The sequence below is a fragment of the Ailuropoda melanoleuca genome, chromosome 2 (genome assembly GCF_002007445.2).
Source record: "Ailuropoda melanoleuca isolate Jingjing chromosome 2, ASM200744v2, whole genome shotgun sequence".
NCBI lineage: Eukaryota > Metazoa > Chordata > Mammalia > Carnivora > Ursidae > Ailuropoda > Ailuropoda melanoleuca.
The window spans coordinates 142,573,912-142,597,042 of NC_048219.1; the positions used below are offsets into that span (position 1 = coordinate 142,573,912).

Below are 23,131 nucleotides of genomic sequence, written 5' to 3' on the forward strand. Positions count from 1 at the left end.
ATTTTAACTAAGTTAAAAAAAATGGCAGAACAACTTTAAATATATAGCAACTTAAGCCTAAAAAACCAAAAGTCAAATAATTAGTACAATATGAAACTAATGTTAATAAATTTAGACTCAATGTTTATTCACTATTATGTTGCTTTAACAACTTTTAGATTTTGGTACAATATATAAAGAGCTTGAAAGTCCTCCCATCCTTACAACAACAAAGAGCTGAAAAAACTGAAAATCAACAAATCTTCTTAGAGGCATTAGAGAATTGAGGCCACAGGATAAACACTGCCCCCAAAACACGAGAGACAGGCGATACAAAGAGTCACAGTTTAACACGACCAGAAACCACCAATGGAGTCAGTAACTATTAGAAATCCTTAAAAGAATAATATACAATTGTTGCACTGAGCAAGGACTAGCTTGAGAACTAAAAACACTTTTATGAGTTTTACTTTCAGGAGCTTCATCAGGTTCTCACTGTGAATATAATCCCCCTATATTTACCTTCCAACAGGAAGAAGGGAAAAGTAACCATTCTGAAATACGCCCAGAGCATTTTGTTGTCCTGAACATATGCTTACTCTCAAGGGAAACTATTTTACCAGAGCCTAACCTACATGGAAAAAAGGAAGCTGAGAAGTAGGGAATAAAAGCTGAGAAGCACTTGTGAAGGTTACAGCCCAGGGGCACAGGCTCACTAAAAGGGTGAGACTTAGGAGCACCTGGCTGGCTCAGCTGGAGGAGCACGGAACTCTTGATCTCAGGGGCATGAGTTTGAGCCCCATGGTGGGTGTAGCAATTAAATAAATAAATAAATAAAACTAAACCTTAAAAAAGAAAAGAATGAGACTTAGTCATAGGATTACTGAATGATTCCCCTTTCCCTATATCTTACCACCACATCAACAGGGCTCCTGTATAGTAAGAGGAGATCACAACTGAAGCAAGGCTCAGACTATTTTATGTTATAAAGAAGCAGTCTGTAGGGGAACCAGAAGATAACAGGGGAGACAAAAACAAGGACACGAGAGGAAATTTAAGCCCCTGACATCTATAGCTAAGCAAATTGTAAATACAACCTAGCTCCTTGCCAGATAAACATAAGACCTCACACTAAAGACCTATTTACCTCAGTTTCATCTACTTGATACTTCATGTCTAGCTTGCAACAAAAAATTACAAGTACGTTAAAAGACAAATTAAGCATAAGAATCAGACTTAGCTATGATGGAAATTCTGGACTTACCTGATTGGGAATTTAAAATAAGACTAATATGTTAAAGGCTGTAATGGACAAAATAGACAACATGTAAAAATAGATGGGTAATATAAACAGAGAGAGAAACTCTAAAGGAAATGCTAGAAGCAAAAAACATTAACAGAAATGAAGAATGCCTTTGATGAGCTCATTAGCAGACTGGACACGGCTGAGGAAAGAAGCAGAGAGCTTTAAGATATGTCAATAGGAACTTCTCAAACTGAAAGCAAAGGGAAAGAAAACAAAAACAAACAAACAAACAAAAAAAAACAAAAAAAACAAAAAAAAAAGAAAAGAAACCAGAATGTTCAAAAACCGTGGGACAGTTACAAAAGGTACAACATATACACAACAGCAATACTAGAAGGAGAAGAGATAAGAGAGAGAAAAGAAGAAATATCTGAAATGGATGAGAGTTCCCAAGACTAACGATCGACAACAAACCAGATTCAGGAAGCTCAGAGATCACCAAACATGACAAATACCAAAAAAATCTTCACCTATAACATAATCAAACTGCAGAAAATCAAAGATAAAGAGAAAATCTTGAAAGATGCCAGGGTGGGGGAGGGGGAACTCTTACCTGGAAAGGAAGAGAGATAAAAATTACATCATGCTTCTCTTAAAAAACCATGCAAGCAACAGGAGAGTAAAGTCTTTAGTGTTGAAAGATAAACCTACCAACACTGAATTCTGTAACCAGTGCAACTGTCCTTCAAAAGTGAAGGAGAAATAAAGACTTTCTTAAAGACAAACCAAAACTGAGGAACTTGTCACCAGTAGACCTGCCTTGCAAGAAAGATTAAAAGATGTTCTTCAGAGAGAAGGAAAATGACACACATCAGAAATCTGGATCTACATAAAGAGCATTTGAAAATAAAAGATAAAATATTTTTTCTTGGGGCGCCTGGGTGCCTCAGTCAGTTAAGCATCTGCCTTCGGCTCAGGTCATGATCCCAGGGTCCTGGGATTGAGCCCCGTGTGAGCCTGCTTTTCCCCCTCCCTCTGCTCCCTTGCTCCTGTTCTCTCGCTCACTCTATCTCAAATAAATAAATAAAATCTTTAAAAAGTATTTTTTCTTATTAACTGATCTAACATAATACATTGTTTGAAATGATAATAGCAACAATACATTAGATGATTATAGCTTATGAATAAACGTATGACAGCAATGTTAAAAGGGATGGAAAAAAGGAATTGTATTATATAACAGGAGCTGGTTTACTCTGTTAGCAAGTACTGGTACTACTTGTGAAGTGGTACAGTGGTATTTGAAAGTCAACTTAAACTAGTTGTAAGTGCATACTGCAAATTCTAGAGCAACCACTAAAATAAAATAAGTACAGGGGGCTCCTGGGTGGCTCAGTCGGTTAAGTGCCTGCCTTCAGCTCAGGTCCTGGATCGAGCCCTGCATCTGGCTCCTTGCTCAGTGGGGAGCCTGCTTCTCCCTCTCCCCCTGCTCCAGCTCTCCCTTTCTCTCTCTCCCTCTCTCAAATAAATAAATTTTAAAAAAAATAAGTACAACTGATAAGCTGAGAGAAAATGGAATCATATAAAATAATTAATTAAGCCAGAGAAAGCAGAAAAAGAACAGAACAAAAAAATAAAAGAAATAACAAGGACAACAAATAGAAAATAATTATAATAGACCTTAACCCAATTATGTCAATAAGAAATATAATATTACATATACAAGATCCAACTACATGTTGTCTACAAGAAACCCACTTTTTTTTTTTTTTCATTTTAAAAGCAGTTTCTATGTCCAGTGTGGTGCTTGATCTCACAGTCCTGAGATCTAGAGCCACACGCTCTACTGACTGAGCCAACCAGATATCCCAACAAACCTACTTTAAATATAAAAACACAGGGGCACCTGGGCGGCTCAGTCAGTTGAGTGTCTGCCTTTGGCTTGGGTCATGATCCCATGGTCCTGGGATTGATCCCCGCATTGGGCGCCCTGCTTGGCACACAGCCTGCTTCTCCCTCTCCTTCTGCTGCTCCCCCTGCTTCTGCTCGCTCACTCTGTCAAATAAATACAAAATAAAATATTTTGTATATATATGTATATATATACATATATATATAAAGATACAGATAGATTAAAGTGATGGAGAAAGATATACCACGCTAGCAATAAAATAAAGCTGGAGTATCCATATTAATTTCAGACAAATCAGATTTCAAACCAAGCAAGGATGAAGAGACAATTACACAATAAAAAAGGGGTGAATTCTCCAGAAGACATAACAATTCCTAATGTATATGCATCTAACAACAGAGCATCAAAGTATGAGGCAAAAACTAATAGAAATGTTTTTAGAAATAGACAAATCCACCACTCCAGTTGGAGATTTCAATGCCTCGCTATCAGAAGTGGACAGATCCAGTGGGCAAAAAAAATCAGGATATAGTTGAATTGAACAACACTGTCCTTCAGCTGAATCTAGTTGACATCTATAGAATACCTTATCCAACAACAGCAGAGTATACATTCTTTTCAAACTCATAAGGAACATTCACCAAGACAGACCACATTCTGGGCTGTATAACATATCTTAATAAATGCAAAAGAATAGAAATCATACAAACAATGCTCTCAGACCAAATGGAATTAAACTAGAAAACAATAACACAAAGACAGTCAGAAAATCCCAAAGTATTTGGAGATTAAACAACACACTTTTAAATAACACATGGGTTGAATAAGTCTCATGAGAAAATTTTAAATATTTTGAACTAAATGAAAATACAATTGCTGTGTAATAAAGACCTTGGCTGGACTCTGTCCCCAGTTCCTGGGAGGGAGGCTCTAAATCTTTGAAATTTCTTTTTCCCTTTTTCTTTTTTTTTGAGAGAGCATGCACGTGTGTGTGTGTATGTGAACTCAAATGAGGGGAGTCGCAGAAGGGGAAGCAGAGGGACAAGCAGACTCCACACTGAGTTCAGAGCCTGACGTGGGGCTCAATCTCATGACCTGAGCTGAAACCAAGAGTTGGACGCTTAACTGACTGAGCCACCCAGAAGCCCAAGGTTGCCTTTTAATTTTGTTGATTGTTTCCTTCACTGTGCAGAAGTTTTTATCTTGATGAAGTCCCAATAGTTCATGTATGCTTTTGTTTCCCGTGCCTCCAGAGATGTATCTCGTAAGAAGTTGCTATGGCCAGGTCAAAAAGGTTGCTGTCTGTGTTCTCCTCTAGGATTTTGATGGTTTCCAGTCTCACATTTAGGTCTTCCATCCATTTTGAATTTATTTTTGTGTATGATGTAAGAAAGTGATCCAGTTTCATTCTTCTGCATGTGGCTGTCCAGTTTTACCAACACCATTTGTTGAAGAGACCGTCTTCTTTCCATTGGATATTCTTTCCTGCTTTGTCGAAGATTAGTTGACAATATAGTGTGGGTCAGTTTCTGGGTTTTCTATTCTGTTCCACTGATCTACGGGTCTGTTTTTGTGCTCATACCATACTGTCTCGATCACTACAGCTTTGTAATATAGCTTGAAGTCCGGAATTGTGATGCCTCCAGCTTTGCTTTTCTTTCTTTCTTTCTTTTTCTTTAAAGATTTATTTATTTGACAGAGATAGCCAGCGAGAGAGGGAACACAAGCAGGGGGAGTGGGAGAGGAAGAAGCAGGCTCCTAGTGCAGGAGCCCGATGTGGGGCTCAATCCCAGAATGCCGGGATCACGCCCTGAGCCAAAAGCAGACGCTTAATGACTGCGCTACCCAGGCGCCCCTGCTTTTCTTTTTCAAGATTAACTTTGGCTATTTGAGGTCTTTCCTGCGTCCATACAAATTTTAGGATTGTTTGTTCTAGCTCTGTGAAAAATGCTGGTGGTATTTTGATAGGGATTGCATTAAATGTGTAGATTACTTTGGGTAGTACAGACATTCTAACATATTTGTTCTTCTAATCCATGAGCATGGAATATTCTTCCATTTCTTTGTGTCATCTTCAATTTCTTTCATAAATGTTCTATAGTTTTCAGAGAACACATCTTTTACCTCTTTGGTTAGATATTTCCTAGGTATCTTATAGAACCTTGAAATTTCTTGAGTGATAGGAGTGTCTGTTATTCATGATGGGACTTGATAGTTTATATTGAGGTGACTCATGGTGAGCGCCTAGATAGGTTATGCTAAGGAGATGAGTCAGGACAGGGCTGGCCACACCAGAAAGACCAGCCATGTAATTAGAGGGCTGGGGCTTTGAGCCACATGACATTAGCCTGACCTCTGGAGAAGGGAGAGGACTAGAGAGGAGTTCAGCTATATAGCTAATAAGTTAATCAATCATGACTATGTAAATAAGCCCTAATAAAAACTCTGGCTTAGGTGGGCTTCCTTAGTTAACAATACTCTGTGCATAATTGATGCGCAAGGAGGGTGACATGCCTAGACTCCACAGGAAGAGGACACTGGATGTTAAGTGTTTGGGATGGTGGGTAGAAGAAAGGCAATTTTAATTGTGTAAGTGTGAAATTTAAAGGCAAAGAAAATGATACTAAATCTACCTTCTTTGCTACATACTGTATGATTTCATTTATGAAATGTCTAGGATAGGCAATCTACCAAAAAAGTAGAAAAGTTGATTAGTGGCTGCCCAGGGCTTGGGGAGAATAGGAGCTGAAAGGTGAAGGGCTGAGGGGTTTCCCTTTGGGGTAATGAAAATATTCTAAAATTAATTATGGCGATGGATGTACAACTCTTGTGAATATACAAATTCAAACCACTGAATTGTACACTTTAAGGCATGAACTGTATGGTATGTAAATTTTAACTCAATAAAGCTGCTAAAAAAACACCTGATCAAGAAAATGAAAAGACAGGCAACAGACTGGGGAAAAAACAGTTGCAGGAGACACATCTGGTAAAGTACTATTATCTAAAATATACAAAGAACTCTTAAAACTCAGCATTAAAAACAACCCAATTTAAAAAATGGGCCAAAGGCCTTAACACACACCACACCAAGAAGATACGCAGATGGCAAATAAGCATATGAAAAGATGTGATGCACCATATACCGTCAGGGAAATGCAAAATAAAACAATAAGATACTACTGCACACCTCCTATAATGGCCAAAATTCCTAACATTGACAATGTTAAATGCTGGCGAGGATGTGGATAACAGGAACTTTCATTCATTGTTGATGGGAATGTAAAAATGGTATGGCTACTTTAGAAGATAGTTTGCCGGTTTCTTATTAAACTAAACATACTCTTACCACACTATCCAACAATCATGCTCCTTGGTGTTTATGGAAAGGAGGTGAAAACTTATGACCACACAAAAACCTGCACATGGATTTTATAGCAGCTTTATTCATAACTGCCAAAACTTAGAAGCAACCAAGATGTCCATTAGATCAATAATATGCGGTACATCCAGATAATGGAATATTATTTAGCACTAAAAAGAAATAAGCTATGAAGTCATGAGGAGGAAACTTCAGTGTATATTACTAAGTGAAAGAAGCCAATGTGAAAAGGCTACATACTGTAAGGTTCCAACTATATGATCTTCAGGAAAAGCTTAAAACTACGGAGACAGTAACAAGTTAGTGGTTGTCAGAGGCTAGAGAGAAGGGAGGGATGAACAGACAGGGCATAATTTCTAGGGCAGTGAAACTACTCTGTACGATACCATAATGGTGGAAACATGACATTATACCTTTGTTCAAACCTACGGAATGTACAATGCTGAGTGAGTCCTAACGTAAATGATGGATTTTGGGAGATAATGATCAGTGTAGGTTGATCAATTATAACAAATGCGGGGCGCCTGGCTAGCCCAGTTGGTGGACCACGCCAACTCTTGATCACAGGGTTCTAAGTTCGAGGCCCATGTTGGGTATAAAGATTGCTCAAAAATAAAATATTAAAAAAATTATAACAAATGTACCACTCTTGTAGAGGATGGTGATAATAGGAGAGGCTATGGATTTGTGCAGGCAGGGTGCTCTCAATTTTTCTCTGAACTTAACACTTCTTTAAAAAAATTAAGTCTATTAACAAAAAGTACAAACAAAAAACAAAAGGATTAAGTAGGAGGCACGCAGATATATGTAACTATTAAATCTATTAAGAAAGCAAAAAACAAAAACAAAAATACCCCTCCTACCTTGAAAACCCCCACTGCGGATTTGAAAAAATGTTTACTTTCAGTATACAATAAACACGTAGGGACAGATGGTAAGAGTGAATGATAAGAATAAGGGCCAAAGAGTATGGGTAAAAGGTTGGTGGGCAGGCCATTTAATTATACTGTAATATAAAAATATTTTATAAAAATTCAGTCACCATTGAAGCTTGCAAGTTTTACATGTAATTCTGATGTACTTAGAATTCATGGAAACTTACAAAGTTAAAGATGATCTTATCGGTAGAAAAGATATTCTAAACCAGCTTAGCCAAAAGAAGCATTTTGATTGCCTAATTTAACTTTGTAAAGGAGAAGTAAATCTTATAGCTGGTCTCTGTAAACCTCACAGCTGGAACATTCTAACAGCACCTTGCAGTTTCCAGTGATCAAAGTAAGTTACTTTATATACTAAACTAAGAATTTCATAATAGAAATAATGCAACACCAGGGGGTGCGGTTATCATGAAATAATTACACTCCTGGGAGATTACAGGCACAAGGCTGTACCCCAGGGGTGTGATTATCCCATGATAACCACATCCACTGAAATGGCATTATTGCAAAAATAATCTCTATTCACTGGTGAGACATTATTCAATAGGTGATTTTTTAAAATGAAAAGATTTTTTAGCTTGAATCAGCAAGTGGATTAGGAAATTGGCCAGTTTATTTTTCATTGCATTCAAATTCAGAATACAATATCTTTATTATCTGCTTCCCTATTTGATATAGGAGAGTTTTTTATTTTGTTTTTGAGAAAACTTTAAGAGTTTCTCTTAGTGTTAGTTAAGTGGCACTGCTAAATTCAGGTTGAACTGCAAACATATTAACTGAGCAATAAAATTTTAAATAATTTACTTCTATGTACAAAACTTTTAATTTTTCTAAAATAATATTCACTTAAAAATTACAAATGTACAACCAATGTTAATATATTAATATATTCGTCTACTTCCTGCCATTTTTCTGCAAGTAGCTGTCTATAGATAGCAAGAGAAACATGGATGGAATCCAGGTAGCTACTTCGTTTTATAATCTGCTTTTTTTATTTGACCAAATGTTTTTAACAACATCCATATCATTAGTAAATCTTCATATCATATCAATTGTTCTTTCCATACAGCTGAAGCTGATGGTTCTCAACCGTGACAGTGCATCAGAAATGATCAGTAACTTTCATCATCTTCTGTGGTATCACAGATGGTGAAAGTTACTGATCTATTTTTGCCATAATTTTATCATAGAATTCAGTGCCTTGAGATATTCTCAGATGAGTAAGATAAAGGATTTAAGAAATGAAAAAATATCCTGTGTATTTACCAGTATTTGTTCTCACACATTTGTCAGTTTTAAAGGAAAAAATGGAAATGGAAAATTTCCTAATGCCTTTTTCTACAAAGAGTGAGGCAAAGAATTAATTCAGACTGCTAGTTATTTCTCATCATGAACATACCATTTACAAAACACCAGTAACTCTTTGCTTTCTTTAGCTGTTCCAACTATTCTGAAAATAAATTTAACATAGGAGTACAAATGAAAACATTAGCCTTCTGAAGGATATCATGAGACAGTCATTGTCTGTAAAGCCTAAATTTTAAGTTTCTTTCCCAATTTTAATCACACATTTTAACATAAAAGTAAATGAAAGTCACTTGTAATTACATCAAATTACTAAACTATTTTCATCCTTCCATGTTTCCTTCCAGTCCCAATGTATATGCGTGTAGTTTTATATTATCAAAACCATAATATAGATTCAATTAGTATTCCTTAATTCACTAAATATATCAGTTTATTTCACCATTCCCCTAGTACTGGATATTTAGTTTATAAGAGTGAAAAATTAGAAATCATGCTGAAATGAACATTTCCCTTAAAATTTAAAAAAAAAAAAGGATTTTCATCACATTACCACCTTTCCTTCTCCACTCTACTTTCTTCTCCACTGTATATTCCAAAAACAATATACACCACACCACACAGGATATTCTTTGGCGTCATTTTTGCCTGAACCTGTTTTCCCAAATTTACAGATCATGACCATCCTCTAGGGGTGAGAATCTCAGACTCCTCTCAGAACTCTGATTTGATAGGGGCTTGGGAGCCAATATCTGTCTTCAACGAAAAAAAAAAATTTTTTTTTTAAGAGAGAGCATGGGGACTGGGGAGGCGCAAAGGGAGGGGGAGGGAGAGAGAGAGAGAGAGAGACAGAGAGAGGGAATCTCAAGCGGACTCCCCGCTGAGTGCAGAGCCCAGTACATGCAGGGCTCAACCTCACAACCCTGAGATCATGACCAAAACCGAAATCACAAGCCAGATGCTTAACCAACTGAGCCACCCAGGAGCCCCCCCCTTATCACTTTCTTATAAATTCCTGGAAGGTGAATTTCTAGGTAAAAGGGTATGAATGTTTTTAAGACTTTTGATACATATGATCAAATGGCTTTTTAAAAAGGTATTCCAATCATGGAACACTGCATCAAAAACTGGGGTGACTAATATAACAAAATAAAAATTATAAAAAAAATAAAATAAAAAAATAAAAAGGTACTCCAATTTATCAACAATAGATTAAAATCTTAATTTTACCACACTTGCTTCAACACTGGATTTTTTTTTTTTTTTTTAAGATTTTATTCATTTATTTGACACAGAGAGAGAGAGAGCCAGTGAGAGAGGGAACACAAGCAGGGGGAGTGAGAGAGGAAGAAGCAGACTTCCTAGCAGAGGAGGGAGCCTGATGCAGGGAGCCTGATCCCCAGGACCCTGGGATCACGCTCTGAGCCGAAGGCAGACCCTTAACGACTGAGCCACCCAGGCGCCCCTGGATGTATACTTCTTTTAAACCTTTACCAAATTTGGTAGCAAAAAGATAACATATTATTTTAGTTTCATTTCTTTGGTTATTATTTTTTTTTTAAGATTTTATTTATCTGACAGAGAAGAGAGAGAGAGAGAGAGAGAGACACAGAGAGAGCACAAGCAGGGGGAGCAGCAGAGGGAGAAGCAGGCCCTGCTGACTGAGCAGGGAGCCTGACATGGCGCTTGATCCCAGAACCCTGAGATCACGACCTGAGCCAAAGGCAGATGCTTAACTGACTGAGCCACCCAGGCACCCCTATTTCTTTGGTTACTAATGCTGTTGAAAATGTCCTCATAGGTTTAATGGACATTTGGAATCCCCCTTTTCTAAGCCACCTATATTTATGTCTTTTGCTCCTTTGCGTTTGTATGTTCATCTTTTTCGTGTTGACTTGAAAGAACATTTTATATATTAGGGATATCGGCTATAGTATTTCAATAAAGTTAATACTTTTTTTACCCTCTACCACCCCACTGCTCAATTCATTTAGATAACGGAGAAACAGTCACTAATTTGTAGACATCTCAAGCTTGGTTAAAAATATGTTAAGACTTACCAGGAGCCAAAAAAAAGAGCATTTTTCTATTTGGTTCACTTTATTTTGAAAAAGTTCACTTCATTGAAGAACAGTACTACAGTATAACCCCACCATAAGTGGGCTCCAAAAATTTCGTATAAAATGATTACTTTTAAGTTTATGAATGTAAATGGATGGTGGAGAAGACATAATAACCAGCTCTGTTGTATCTGAATTCACCATTTCCAATACTTTTTTTTTTTTTTAAGACTTTATTTATTTATTTGTCAGAGAGACAGAGAGAGCACAAGCAGTGGGAGGGGCAGGCAGAGCAGGCAGATGGAGAAGCAGGCTCCCCACTGAGCAAGGAGCCCGATGTGGAACTTGATCCCTGGACCCTAGGACCATGACCTGAGCCAAAGGCAGACACTTAACCGACTGAGCCACCCAGGTACCCCTCACCATTTCCAATACTCTCAAAAACAGATTAATAGCACAAGTTCTTTTGGTTGTTGTTATAGACTTTCTAATATAGAATCAAGACAAAGCAGGTCTATTGATTACTAAATAAAAGGCTAAGTCTGGAATCTATCCTACTCATTCTCTCAGAAGCAGGATCAAAGTAAGATGAAGCTGGGGAACAAAGACAGCCATTACCACTTCCTGCCCCTAGCTAATACAGGAGTCATAGAGTTGTAACACTGGAATGAAGGAAAAATGAGAAAGATGCAACCCCTTCCAGAAAACACATATACCTTTCAGATATAACACCAGATTCTAGGACTACTAAAATTAGTGGTCAGAAATATTTGACCCAACGGGTTCTTCATATATGACCTAGTCAACCCCCAAGTTCTTCGGGGCTTTATTTCTTTTGGGACCTCTCTCTTCTTTCACCAGGTGAGTGGGGGCAGGGGAGGAGGGAACATCAGTATGTGGGTTTTAAGAGTACCTGCACTGTGGAATCAGTGGGACGTTCTTTTGTTAGAGATTGCCAGACCAAGGTCAGTACCAACATTCTCTCACCACTGAGCAAATAGTTTCCCTCTAGGTAAAATGTGGTTTCTAAATCTTCTTTAGAGCAGTAAGAATTTAAAAAAAAAATCAATAGTAATATTCTGTCTGTGTACTTCTCTACCCATTCTAACAACCATAACACCATAAAAGAAACAGTGTCAAGGGGCTCCTTGGTGGCTCAGTCGGTTAAGCCTCCAACTCTTGGTCTCAGCTCAGATCTTGATCTCAGGGTCGAGAATTCAAACCTTGCACTGGGCTCCACACTGGGCATGGAGCTTACTTTAAAAAACAAAAAACCCCACGAAAACAAAACAAAACAAAAACCAGAGTCAAACTTGACATATCAAGGATCAAATTCCTAAGCTCTTAATAAGGGCACTGGCATTCTGAATCCTAAAGCCTGCCTCTGGCTTGCTGGAAGCAAGCAGGATTTCTTGTAGGAGAATAGAGGCTGAAGGTCATATGCTGACTGACGGTAAACCCTAGTGAAAGCCACAGGGAGTCCAGAAAGGTGCATCAGAGGGCGGGTAAACTGCAGACACAGGCCTTCTCGCCCAGGGCATTTGCTTCAGTGAGCAGCTCTGCCTTAATACATGTTCTATATACTGGGGTTTCATGTACGATTTCTTTTTAAAAAAGGTTCTCTAGGGGCGCCTGAGTGGCACAGCGGTTAAGCGTCTGCCTTCGGCTCAGGGCGTGATCCCGACGTTATGGGATCGGGCCCCACATCAGGCTCTTCCGCTACGAGCCTGCTTCTTCCTCTCCCACTCCCCCTGCTTGTGTTCCCTCTCTCGCTGGCTGTCTCTATCTCTGTCGAATAAATAAATTAAAAAAAAAAAAACCTTAAAAAAAAAAGGTTCTCTAGCTTCTTAAATAATGCTGAAAAATCTCGTGAGTTATACTATCATCCTTATTTTCAGATAAGTTGAAGCTCATAAAAGTGAAGTAACTTGTTTAGATTACAGAGTTAAGCAAGATATTTTTATTTATAATTATTTATGACTTACAGTTGGCCTGGTGTGGCTGTCTCAATAATATACTAATAAGTCACTAATAAATTTAAAACTTCTCAGCTTTAACACGTGAGAACTCAAATGATCCAAACCAAATTAGACCAATTTTTCTAAGTCATCAATAATAGTCATGAAGGTAAATAACTTTCAAGTAAAACTCAATTTTAACATATTTAACATTTTTTTTTAAAGATTTTATTTATTTATTTGACAGAGAGAGACAGCGCAAGAGAGGGAACACAAGCAGGGGGAGTGGGAGAGNGGAGAGGAAGAAGCAGGCTCATAGCAGAGGAGCCTGATGTGGGGCTCGATCCCAGAATGCCAGGATCACGCCCTGAGCCGAAGGCAGACGCTTAACGACTGTGCCACCCAGGCGCCCCCATATTTAACATATTTTTAAACTCAGTTTTGATTTTACGTCTGAACTAAAATGATGCAATTGCTGAGTCTTCTAGTTGGCCTACATTTATAATTCTGGAGGACATGAATATGAGAAATAACCATTTCTTCCTTCTATTTTTTGGTTACCAACCTGATGAAGTATGCTCAATATATCTTTTACTTTTTTCATTTTTAAAGATTTTATTTATTTACTTGACAGAGAGAAAGAGGGAGAGAGAGAGCACAAGCAGGTGGAGGAGCAGGCAGAGGGAGAAGGGAGATGCAGGCTCTCGCCCAATGCGGGGCTCGAACCCAGGACCTTGGGATCATGACCTGAGCCGAAGTCAGACGCTTAACTGACGGAGCCACTCAGGCATCCGTATCTTTCACCTTTAAAATCAAGTTTATAGGGCCCTGGGCTAGAAAAATTAAATTCTAATACAGAGCATTTCAAAATCAAAATATATTATCAGAGTTTCCCATTGATCATATTTTGGGTACATGACTTAGTCCAAAAAAACTAAACCAAAGGAAAACAAAACCCAGAGAAATTAAAGAAAAACGTTATCTTTCCTTGTTTGTCCTTGATACAAATTCTAAAACAAACATAATTCATGTCTAGTGCTTACCTGAGCCATCAGTGGGAACTGAACTTGCATTGATTCCAGAAAGACCAAACAGAGGACATTCTCGATCTGTGTTGACATGACCCCATTTGTGACATTTAATGCACCTCACATTTCGAACCTGAGAAATAGTGACCATTATTTTAGTTATTAAGATAGTAAAAATCTAAGTTCAAATCCCTACTCCTTGTTAGAGTTTAAGTTAAATTACTGTCTTTCTTTTTTTTTTTTTTTAAAAGATTTTATTTATTTATTTGACAGAGACAACCAGCGAGAGAGGGAACACAAGCAGGGGGAGTGGGAGAGGAAGAAGCAGGCTCCCAGCGGAGGAGCATGATGTGGGGCTCGATCCCAGAACGCTGGGATCACGCCCCAAACCGAAGGCAGACGCTTAACAACTGTGCCACCCAGGCGCCCCTAAATTACTGTCATTTTTTAAAAGATTTCCAGCAAAAGACTCCGTAACTATTTGGTAATTTAACATAAATACTAAAATCTTTTATAAATTCTGCCTAAAAGCTAAGTTGAATCTTATTTCTTTTTGACTGTTACTTGGTGGCAATAAAAAATGTCATTCAAAAAGAAATGGTAAAATACCAAAAAGGAAATATGTCATGGCTTAGTCTTAAATTCTCTAATTTTTAAAAGTTAACCTTTAAAGTTTCGGTTTCCTAATCAGGGGTTGGCAAACTTTTTCTGTAAGGTACCAGACAGTAAATATTTTAGGCTTTATGGGCCAGAGATCTCTGTTCCAACTCTGCCAATGTAGCAGGAAAGTAGCCACAGATAATATGTAAATGAGTAAGCAAGGTAGGATTCCAAAAAATGTTATTTCCGACAAGAATCTGGCCTTCTGTTGACACTTTGTTCCGGTTCTAAACAAATAGTTTTACATCGTTTCTTAACCTTGAGCTAATTCTCCAGATTCCTGAAAACTGAAGAGACCCTTATCATTATAACCCTCAGTACAAAGCTTTGATTCCTATCTTTTTTTTTTTAAACAGGAGAAAATCAAACTTAATAGGCATATGCACAGGGAATCCACATGGACATGAGAGTCCTGATTCCTATTTTATTAGTCTACTACATTTAACATTTTCTCCCCTGGTCCTTTTACGATCTAATACAAATCAAAACCAAAGAGCCCTTTTCAGTTTATATACCTTTTGGACAACAGTATAAAGAACTATTTATTAAATAAAAATTATTCTTACAGAGTAAAATATGGGTCACTTGCCTGAATACCAAAAGGCTGATCTCTGATGTTCATGTCATCTTTGGCATATCTATTAAGTAGAGAATATGTACAAACACAAAATTAAGAACAATTTAATAAACTGAACAGCAGTTATCCTGAAAATAGTTTTATAGTTCTAAATATATTATAAAATGTGTAACTTCAATAAATATACAGAACTATGAAATCTATTTAGCATTTCCAAATACCACTTCATTATTAACTGTCCAGTTTGATGATTTGTGATTTAAAAAAATGGAAAACTATATAAAATTAAGTCTATGATCAAGTAAATTAGCTGTATAAAACAAATCATGTAAAATACCTTTCACATTAGTTGCCTACACTAGTGAACGAAAAGGCAACACAAGATGGAATATTAGATAAAGTTAGTGATACATATTTCATCTTAAAAGAAAACTGGCTCTTACTTTTCCCGGGGGGCTCCTTTCTGCCATTCAAATTTGTATTCGGTCTCTCCTTCTGTTTCTTCTTTCTAAAAACATAGAGAAGTCTTTCAATTTTTCCATAAAATTACAATCTATTGACAAGTAAATCCAAACACAGAAAACAGTACTTTACCTCTTTGTTTTCTTGATTGCATATCAAAGATATGGGAGAAAAAAAAGAGCTTAAGTTAAAAACTTCAACATTAAAGTCTGCTATCATATACCATACTATGATGTCATGGTATTTAATTGTAACTTGTAAGAAATTATTGGTTTCTTTTTTTCTTCTTTCACAAGATAAAATTCAAATCACTAAAGGATAATTACAATATTGAACAAGACAGTATGCAATAAGCACGTTAATTCCTAGTTTTTAAACTTTTATATTTTTCATTGACAGAATATTATGCTATCTATAAGTATATTCAATAAGAAGGGCTAAAGATGTATACACAAATTATAAAAGAATAAATGCACTCCAGTTGATGCGGACATTTTTTCCTCCTCAAACGTCAAGTCATTAAAAAAAGTCAAGTCATGAAATATTACTAGATTAGATAATTACTTTTAGTATTTATTCTACTGTACTGAATTCAGTATTTTAAAATTATCTTTACAGAATAATAGCAATTTTAAAAGATGACGAGCAACTTTTATGTATGTATGTATGTATTTAAGGATTATGTATTTATTTAGAGAGAATGCAAGCACGGAGAGGGAGAGATTATCCCAAGCAGACTCTGCACTGAGCGCAGAGCCCAACACAGGGCTCAGTCTCACGTACCTGAGATCATGACCTGGACAAAATCAAGAGTTGGGACACTTAAACAACTGAGCTACCCATGAGCCCCAAAAGATGAAGAACAACTATTAAAAAATGTCTGTTATAATAGTTCTCAATCTTTAGTTGTAAACACAACAAAGACTTAAAAAAAAAAAAAGGAAATGAGGCAAGTACCTTTTTTAGCTCCTGGTGGGGCCTCATACATGAAATTAAGGCCATTCTTTACACGCTCATCTCCCATAAGCAACCTAAATGAAAACAATAAATAAAGTTAACAATTTTATATAGGAGGAAAAAATTACAGAATTAACTGTTCCCCATCTCCCAAAACCCTAAGGGAATTAAGAGAAAATATTGCTGTTGGAGATGAAGCTCCAAAACTTAACTTCACTGATTAGATACCATCTGAAGTACATGAATGGAAATGCAAACAGTGCTGCCTCTATAGTAACTGGTTTTAATTTCTGAGACGTTCTCATTACCTGAGAGAGCTTTGCCTTTCCAACAGAAAAGGGGAAAAAATGCCATGGTCACTCTCACATGCTTTTCTTAAACTTTGAAATGCTATGGAAATAATGACAGCTTTGAAATCCTATATGCCAGCACAAATTTGGAATTAAGTTAAATAGTGCCAACATTTTTTCTTAATTCTGAGGGATCAAACAGTTTTGGAAAAATGAGTCTCTCTGGAATTTCTTTAGAAAGTCAAATCCAATTAATGCTTGTAATAAGAGTCAATGTCAATAGGAGAATCAAATTCTTTGATGAGGCCAAAGAGGAGAGAATAGTTTAAAGATATTCTACAACAGGTTAATTACTATGATGGAATCAGTGTCTGCTGTACCTCAAAGATCATTTTCTTTATAGTTCTAACACTGAAAGTTCCCAGTTTGGGTTCTGTTTAGAGAGATATGCTGTGATTTTTTTTAAAAAAAAGCTCTGCAATAAATTGAATGACTGGTTGAGTTAAAGTTTTAATTCATAAGATCCAAGTAAGTACTGATTATAAAGATGAAAGCTAAAGCGTGAATAGACTTTCTTCTTATATTTGAAAAAGGCAATCACAAAGGGTATATTATATAATTATAATTCTTCTCTTATTTCCACTGGAATTTATAAAGAACTTAAAAAAAAAAGGAAGAGAGCAAAAAAAAAAACAAAACAGGTGAGCGAAAGGATGAGAGGATCTATATCCATACAATGTAATATTATTTTGCAACAAAAAGGAATGAACTACTGATACATGCTACAAAATAGATAAACTTCAAAAACATTATACTAAGTAAAAGAAGCCAGTCACAAAAGCCAATTTATATGTATGATCCCATTTATATGCCAAGTCCAGAATAGCCAAATCTACAGAAACAGAAAGTGAATTAGTGGTTGCTTAGGGTTGAGAGGTAGAAGGGACAGGGTGTGGGAATGGGAAGTAACTGCTAACAGGTACAATATTTCTTTTTCAGATGATAAAATGTTCTGATATTAGATTACGGTAATGGCTCCAAGACACTGTAAATATATATACTTAAAGCCAACATTCATTTTTAATAGATTATATCTTAAATTAACACCATTTTAAAAGTTAAAATCAAGCACATGAAAAGCTCAATATCACTAGTTATTAGAGAAATACAAATATAAGCCACAGAGAAATATAAATTAAAACCATGACATACCACTTCATACTAATTAGGATGGCTATTATGGAAAAAAAAAAAAAGGAAAATAATAAACGTTGGCAAGGACATGGAGAAAATGTAATCCTTATGCAATAGTTGAGTTAGGCTCAATTCCTTACTGGTAGTAATGTAAAATGGTGCAGCTACTATGGAAGAGTTTGGTGGTTCTTTAAAAGCTACACACAGAATTACTATATGATCCAGCAAATCTACTCCTAAGTATATACCTAAAGGGACTGAAAGTGGGGACTTGAACAAACAGATATTTGCATGCCAATGTTTATAGCAGCATTACTCACAATAGCCAAAAGGCAGAAAGAACTCAAGTGTCCATACATGGATGGATGGATAAACAAAATACATACAATGGAATATTATTTAGCCATAAAAAGAAAAAAGTTCTGACACATGCTATAATATGGATCAATCTCGAACACACTGTGCTAGTGAAGTCAGTCAGATGCAGAGAGAGAAATATTTTGATTCTACTTACAGGAGGCACCTATAACAGGCAAATTCATACAGACAGAAAGTAAAACAGTGGTTACCAGGGGCCGGATATAGGAGCTAAGCTGGTAGAGCAGTGAAAGGCCAAAATTGAAATAATCCGAGCAACAAAATAAATAACAATAGTATTGGATTATAAACTATTAAATAAATATCCCTGAGTCCATAGTGATAGAAATAAATAAATAAATAACTAAATGAGCGAAAGGGAAAATTCTTCTTTCCAGAGGAATTCAAATTTTCAAATTGTAGGGGGAATGAGAATAGATTAGAATACCACAGTAATAACTGATGCAGGCAATATCCAACAGTGAACGCTAAATTAGCGAACAAAAGTTCAAGGAAAAACAGGATATTTGTATAGCTTCAAATATTTAATTACAAAGAGAATAAAGTAACTCTTTTTTTAGATAAAGAATAAACAGGGGGCGCCTGACTGGCTCAGTTGGTAAAATGTGTGACTCTTGATCTCAGGGTCTTGAGTTCAAGCCTCATGTTGGGCGTGGAGCCTACTTAATTAAAAAAAAAAAAAAAGAATTAACAGTACAACCTGTTGCAAACCTACTTTTCCACTTCCACTATCTCTTTATCAGCCTAACTCAACTATTGGTTGCTTCCCTGAACACCCTCTCTACCTTCCTGTGATCTTTAATAAGCTTTTACTATATGTAAGTCAGGGTTTCTCAACAGTGGTACCACTGACATTTTGGACCAGATCATTCTTTGTTGTGTGAGGCTGTCCTGCATATTGTAGGTTGTTTTTTTTTGGATGTAAGTTGTTTTGCAGCATCCCTAGTCTCCACTCCCTAGCTGTTGGTAGCATCCAACCTCTGACCTGTGATAATCAAAAACGTGTCTGAACAGCGCCACATGTCTCCTGGCAAGGGGGTGAGGTGTGTGTATGTGTGGGGGGAATAATGGCCTTCAGATGAGAACCACTGGCCTAAATCCTTAACATTCTTCATAGTTCAGTTCAAATGTCACTTCTTTCATGAAGTCTTACCTTGTTATCCCAAATGGAATTATTCTGTCCTACATTAGCATGCTATAGTCTTTAAAACATTGTTTTTAATATATCAGTTATTATATTCATCTTTGAACTAGATGTACATATCCCTTACTAAATATTCCTGAGGGCAGAGACAAACTACGTATCACACTTTTATAGGCCTCTATAACAAACAGGCCTGCTATTTATTGTCTTGCATGAAAGCAGGTACTCAATAAAAGTTAATCAGATTAAATAGAATTAGTGAGAAAAATACTTAATTGAACTAAAAGTTTTATTTCTATAATTTCACTCTGGATATGCTATATTTTAAAGAGAATATTTAGTAACAGTTTAGTAGTACTTATGTTCCATATTTTGATGAAAAACAGAAACGAGCTTAAGAAAGTATGGTCTATGTAACTAAAGCACCACTATTCACTTGCTTGATTAACCAAGAGCAACCAGCTTCAGAGTTAAGACTTGCTTAAATAGGGGCGCCTGGGTGGCACAGCGGTTGAGCGTCTGCCTTCGGCTCAGGGCGTGATCCCGGTGTTATGGGATCGAGCCCCACACTGGGCTCTTCTGCTGGNCTGCTTCTTCCTCTCCCACTCCCCCTGCTTGTGTTCCCTCTCTCGCTGGCTGTCTCTATCTCTGTCAAATAAATAAATAAAATCTTTAAAAAAAAAAAAAAGACTTGCTTAAATAAACATAAAATGACAACAGATGTAGGGGCAGGTACTGTGCTGGAATAAACCAATAAAGAACTCTAGCTATGATCCTGCCATTAATAGAGCAGTGGCATGCAGGTCAAGTAGAGACATTTTGAAGGTGTCCTGAGCATCTCTTCATTTCAGTGCATGCTAAAGAAATAGCTTTGTAAGCAGTCTCAGTAGTTCAAGTGTAGACTTTAACTGTTTTTCCAAGTTTTATCTAAGTTGGGATTTGCTCATAAACTGTATATGGAGTCATATCAATGCATGTTTTATGTGAATTATGGGGAAGGTTGGAAAAAGTGGCAATGTACAGATATGAGAGTAGAGAGGGTATATACGAAATAGAATCCTATCATTGTGGCATTCAATTCAAAAAAGTTAATGTATGATTTAGTAAGTGATCATTCTTATGCAATTGATTATTCTAAAAACACTAGCGTATAAGCAAAGTCAGTCAATCAGAGAAAGACAATTTCCATATGATCTCACTGATACATGGAATTTAAACAAAACAGACGATCATAGGGGAAGAGAGGGAAGAATAAAACAAGATGAAATCAGAGAGGAAGACAAACCATAAGAAACTTAATCACAGGAAACAAACTGAGGGTTGCTGGAGGGGAGGCGAGTAGAGGGATGGGGTAACTGGGTGATGGACATTAAAGAGAGCACGTGATGTAATGAGTACTGGGTATTAGAGAAGACTGATGAATCACTGACCTCTACCTCTGAAACCATCAATACATTACATGTTAATTAATTGAATTAAAAAAAAGCCAACCCCACACAAAAAAATAAAAACACTAGCACAGTGGAATTTCTTACCTATTATCATATGATTCTTGTTCTTTAAGATACTGTTGCATTAATTCTTCTTGTTTCTTCTTATCATATGATATTTTCTGTTCTGCCATCCATACCTAAATTAATGAAGTATAAGATTTAAAGAGAAAGTTTGCTTTTCTTTTATAATAAAATACAAAATGCTATCATATATAGTTTACAACATAACCTATTTTGACCATAATGACATTACCACAAAAGAACAGCTATAAAGTCTGATTTGTGCCTTGATACAGGTCCTTAAATCTAGTCATTCAAATAGCTAAACTTTCAGGCAAAACTATCAAACTTAAGAACCACTCTGAGCACCTGTGGTATAATAGCTTCTTGCACTGAGTCTCTGTGCTATCTCAGAGAACAGAATGACCATCTCTCTAGATGGAGTATGTCTAGTCTAGAAAACACAGTAGGAATAAGCAATGCCCACAAATGTCAATGGGTAACACAGACACTCCAAAAGAGGAGAAATGGAGGATAAGGAAAAGAAAAAAAAAGAAAAGAAATTGAAAGGTAGTTGTAGAAAAAAGGGAAGAGAGGAAACCGAGATAACACACAGACGCATCAAATGTTTTGGAGTTGCTCAACGGCACCAAACCACAGGCTGAATGCGTCCCTATGTGAAATCCTCAAAATCATAAAAGTGGTGGAGGTAAAAAGCCCATACAATTTATACGAGGATACTTTTTTTTTTTTTTTTAAAGATTTTACTTATTTATGTGACAGAGAGACAGCCAGCGAGAGAGGGAACACAGCAGGGGAGTGGGAGAGAAAGAAGCAGGCTCCCAGTGGAGGAGCCCGATGTGGGACTCATCCCAGAATGCCAGGATCGCCCTGAGCCGAAGGCAGCCGCCTAACGACTGCGCTACCCAGGCGCCCCCATACGAGGATACTTAGGTTACTTCAAGGTTTAAAAGGTATCAATGCCTTCCTACTGCTTTTAGAGTAAAGGATACCGTATTTGACAACCATTCAATGTAAACAGCAAGTCAAAACTCTCTCTCCAAATATGCTAAGTTTTAAGAAGGTAAACTGGAGGACAAATACTTACATTGATAAAATTGTAATTATTAACTGTGGGGGCAGATAGATATGGGGAGGAGGGTGTGGGACAAGACTGCCATTAGTCAATTTTAGAAGCAAAACAGGGGTAGTTACCAGTATTTTAGTAGTGACGAAATAGGAAGGTTCTAAGGGGACACTGTTTTAGATGTGGACAAGAAGAATTCATATGGAAATAAAAGCAAAAAGAGAAATGAAACCAGAAACTTCTTTTGGTGTAAGTTTCCTCCATTGACTTCATATTTACCAATGGAATGTTACAGTACAAAAAAACCCTACACTTGGGATAGGCAGTAAAAAGCACTTTTGGCATTTTCACTGTAGCTCAAAGTGAAAACAGCTGCAACAAAGACATGCAGGGTGTCACTGCCTGACAGAATAACACATTAATAATAACACTCAAATGAATAACATATTATTTCTAACAGAATAACTACCATTTATTTAAAGCTCTAGATTTTACAAAGTTATTTTACTAGTCTCAACTGTTCAAGAGCTTAAATACATATTGAGTACCATGAACTGGAATAAAAATAAAACACATTTTTGCCTTCAAAATGCTCAGAATCTGTAATAAAAAAATCATATAGCTTTTCTGTATGTTCAAGATATTTCATAAGAAAAATGAACTGTGTAGATAATAATAAAGTTTGATATCTGGATAACAGAAATATGCACAAGATAAACAGAACAAGACAGTGATTAAAGGGCAGGAGGAAGTCTGCTATAATGGAAGGCTTTCTAACAAGTTTTGGTTTTTGGAAGTTAATTTATTAAAAGATTTATTTATTTATTTTAGAGAGAGGAGAGGGGGCGGGGGGGGAGAATCTGAAGCAGACTCCCCACTGAGCGCAGAGCCTGATAGGAGGCTCGATCTCATAACCCCGAAATCATGACCTGAGCTGAAACCAAGAGTCAGACACTCAACCGCCTGAGCCACCCAGGCACCCCTAGAGGTTAATTTTTAAATTAAGTAACTATATTCGCAGGTAGTCAAGGTTATAATTTCTTATATATGTTTCCAAAGATGTTCTAATACATATATACAT

The 23,131-nt window shown here is 36.7% G+C and overlaps 1 protein-coding gene across 1 annotated transcript in view; it reads right to left on the minus strand.

Moving 5' to 3' along the window:
• The window catches only part of CIR1 (corepressor interacting with RBPJ, CIR1), a 38,397-nt gene that overhangs the window by 12,227 nt on the left and 3,039 nt on the right, over positions 1-23,131 (minus strand). The window contains exons 2-7 of the mRNA XM_002920233.4: positions 21,006-21,100; positions 16,465-16,538; positions 15,640-15,650; positions 15,489-15,553; positions 15,058-15,106; positions 13,824-13,941 (exon numbers count right to left, since the gene is read on the minus strand). Coding sequence (XP_002920279.1) covers positions 13,824-13,941; positions 15,058-15,106; positions 15,489-15,553; positions 15,640-15,650; positions 16,465-16,538; positions 21,006-21,100 — 412 coding nt within the window. The remainder of the gene's footprint in view (positions 1-13,823; positions 13,942-15,057; positions 15,107-15,488; positions 15,554-15,639; positions 15,651-16,464; positions 16,539-21,005; positions 21,101-23,131) is intronic.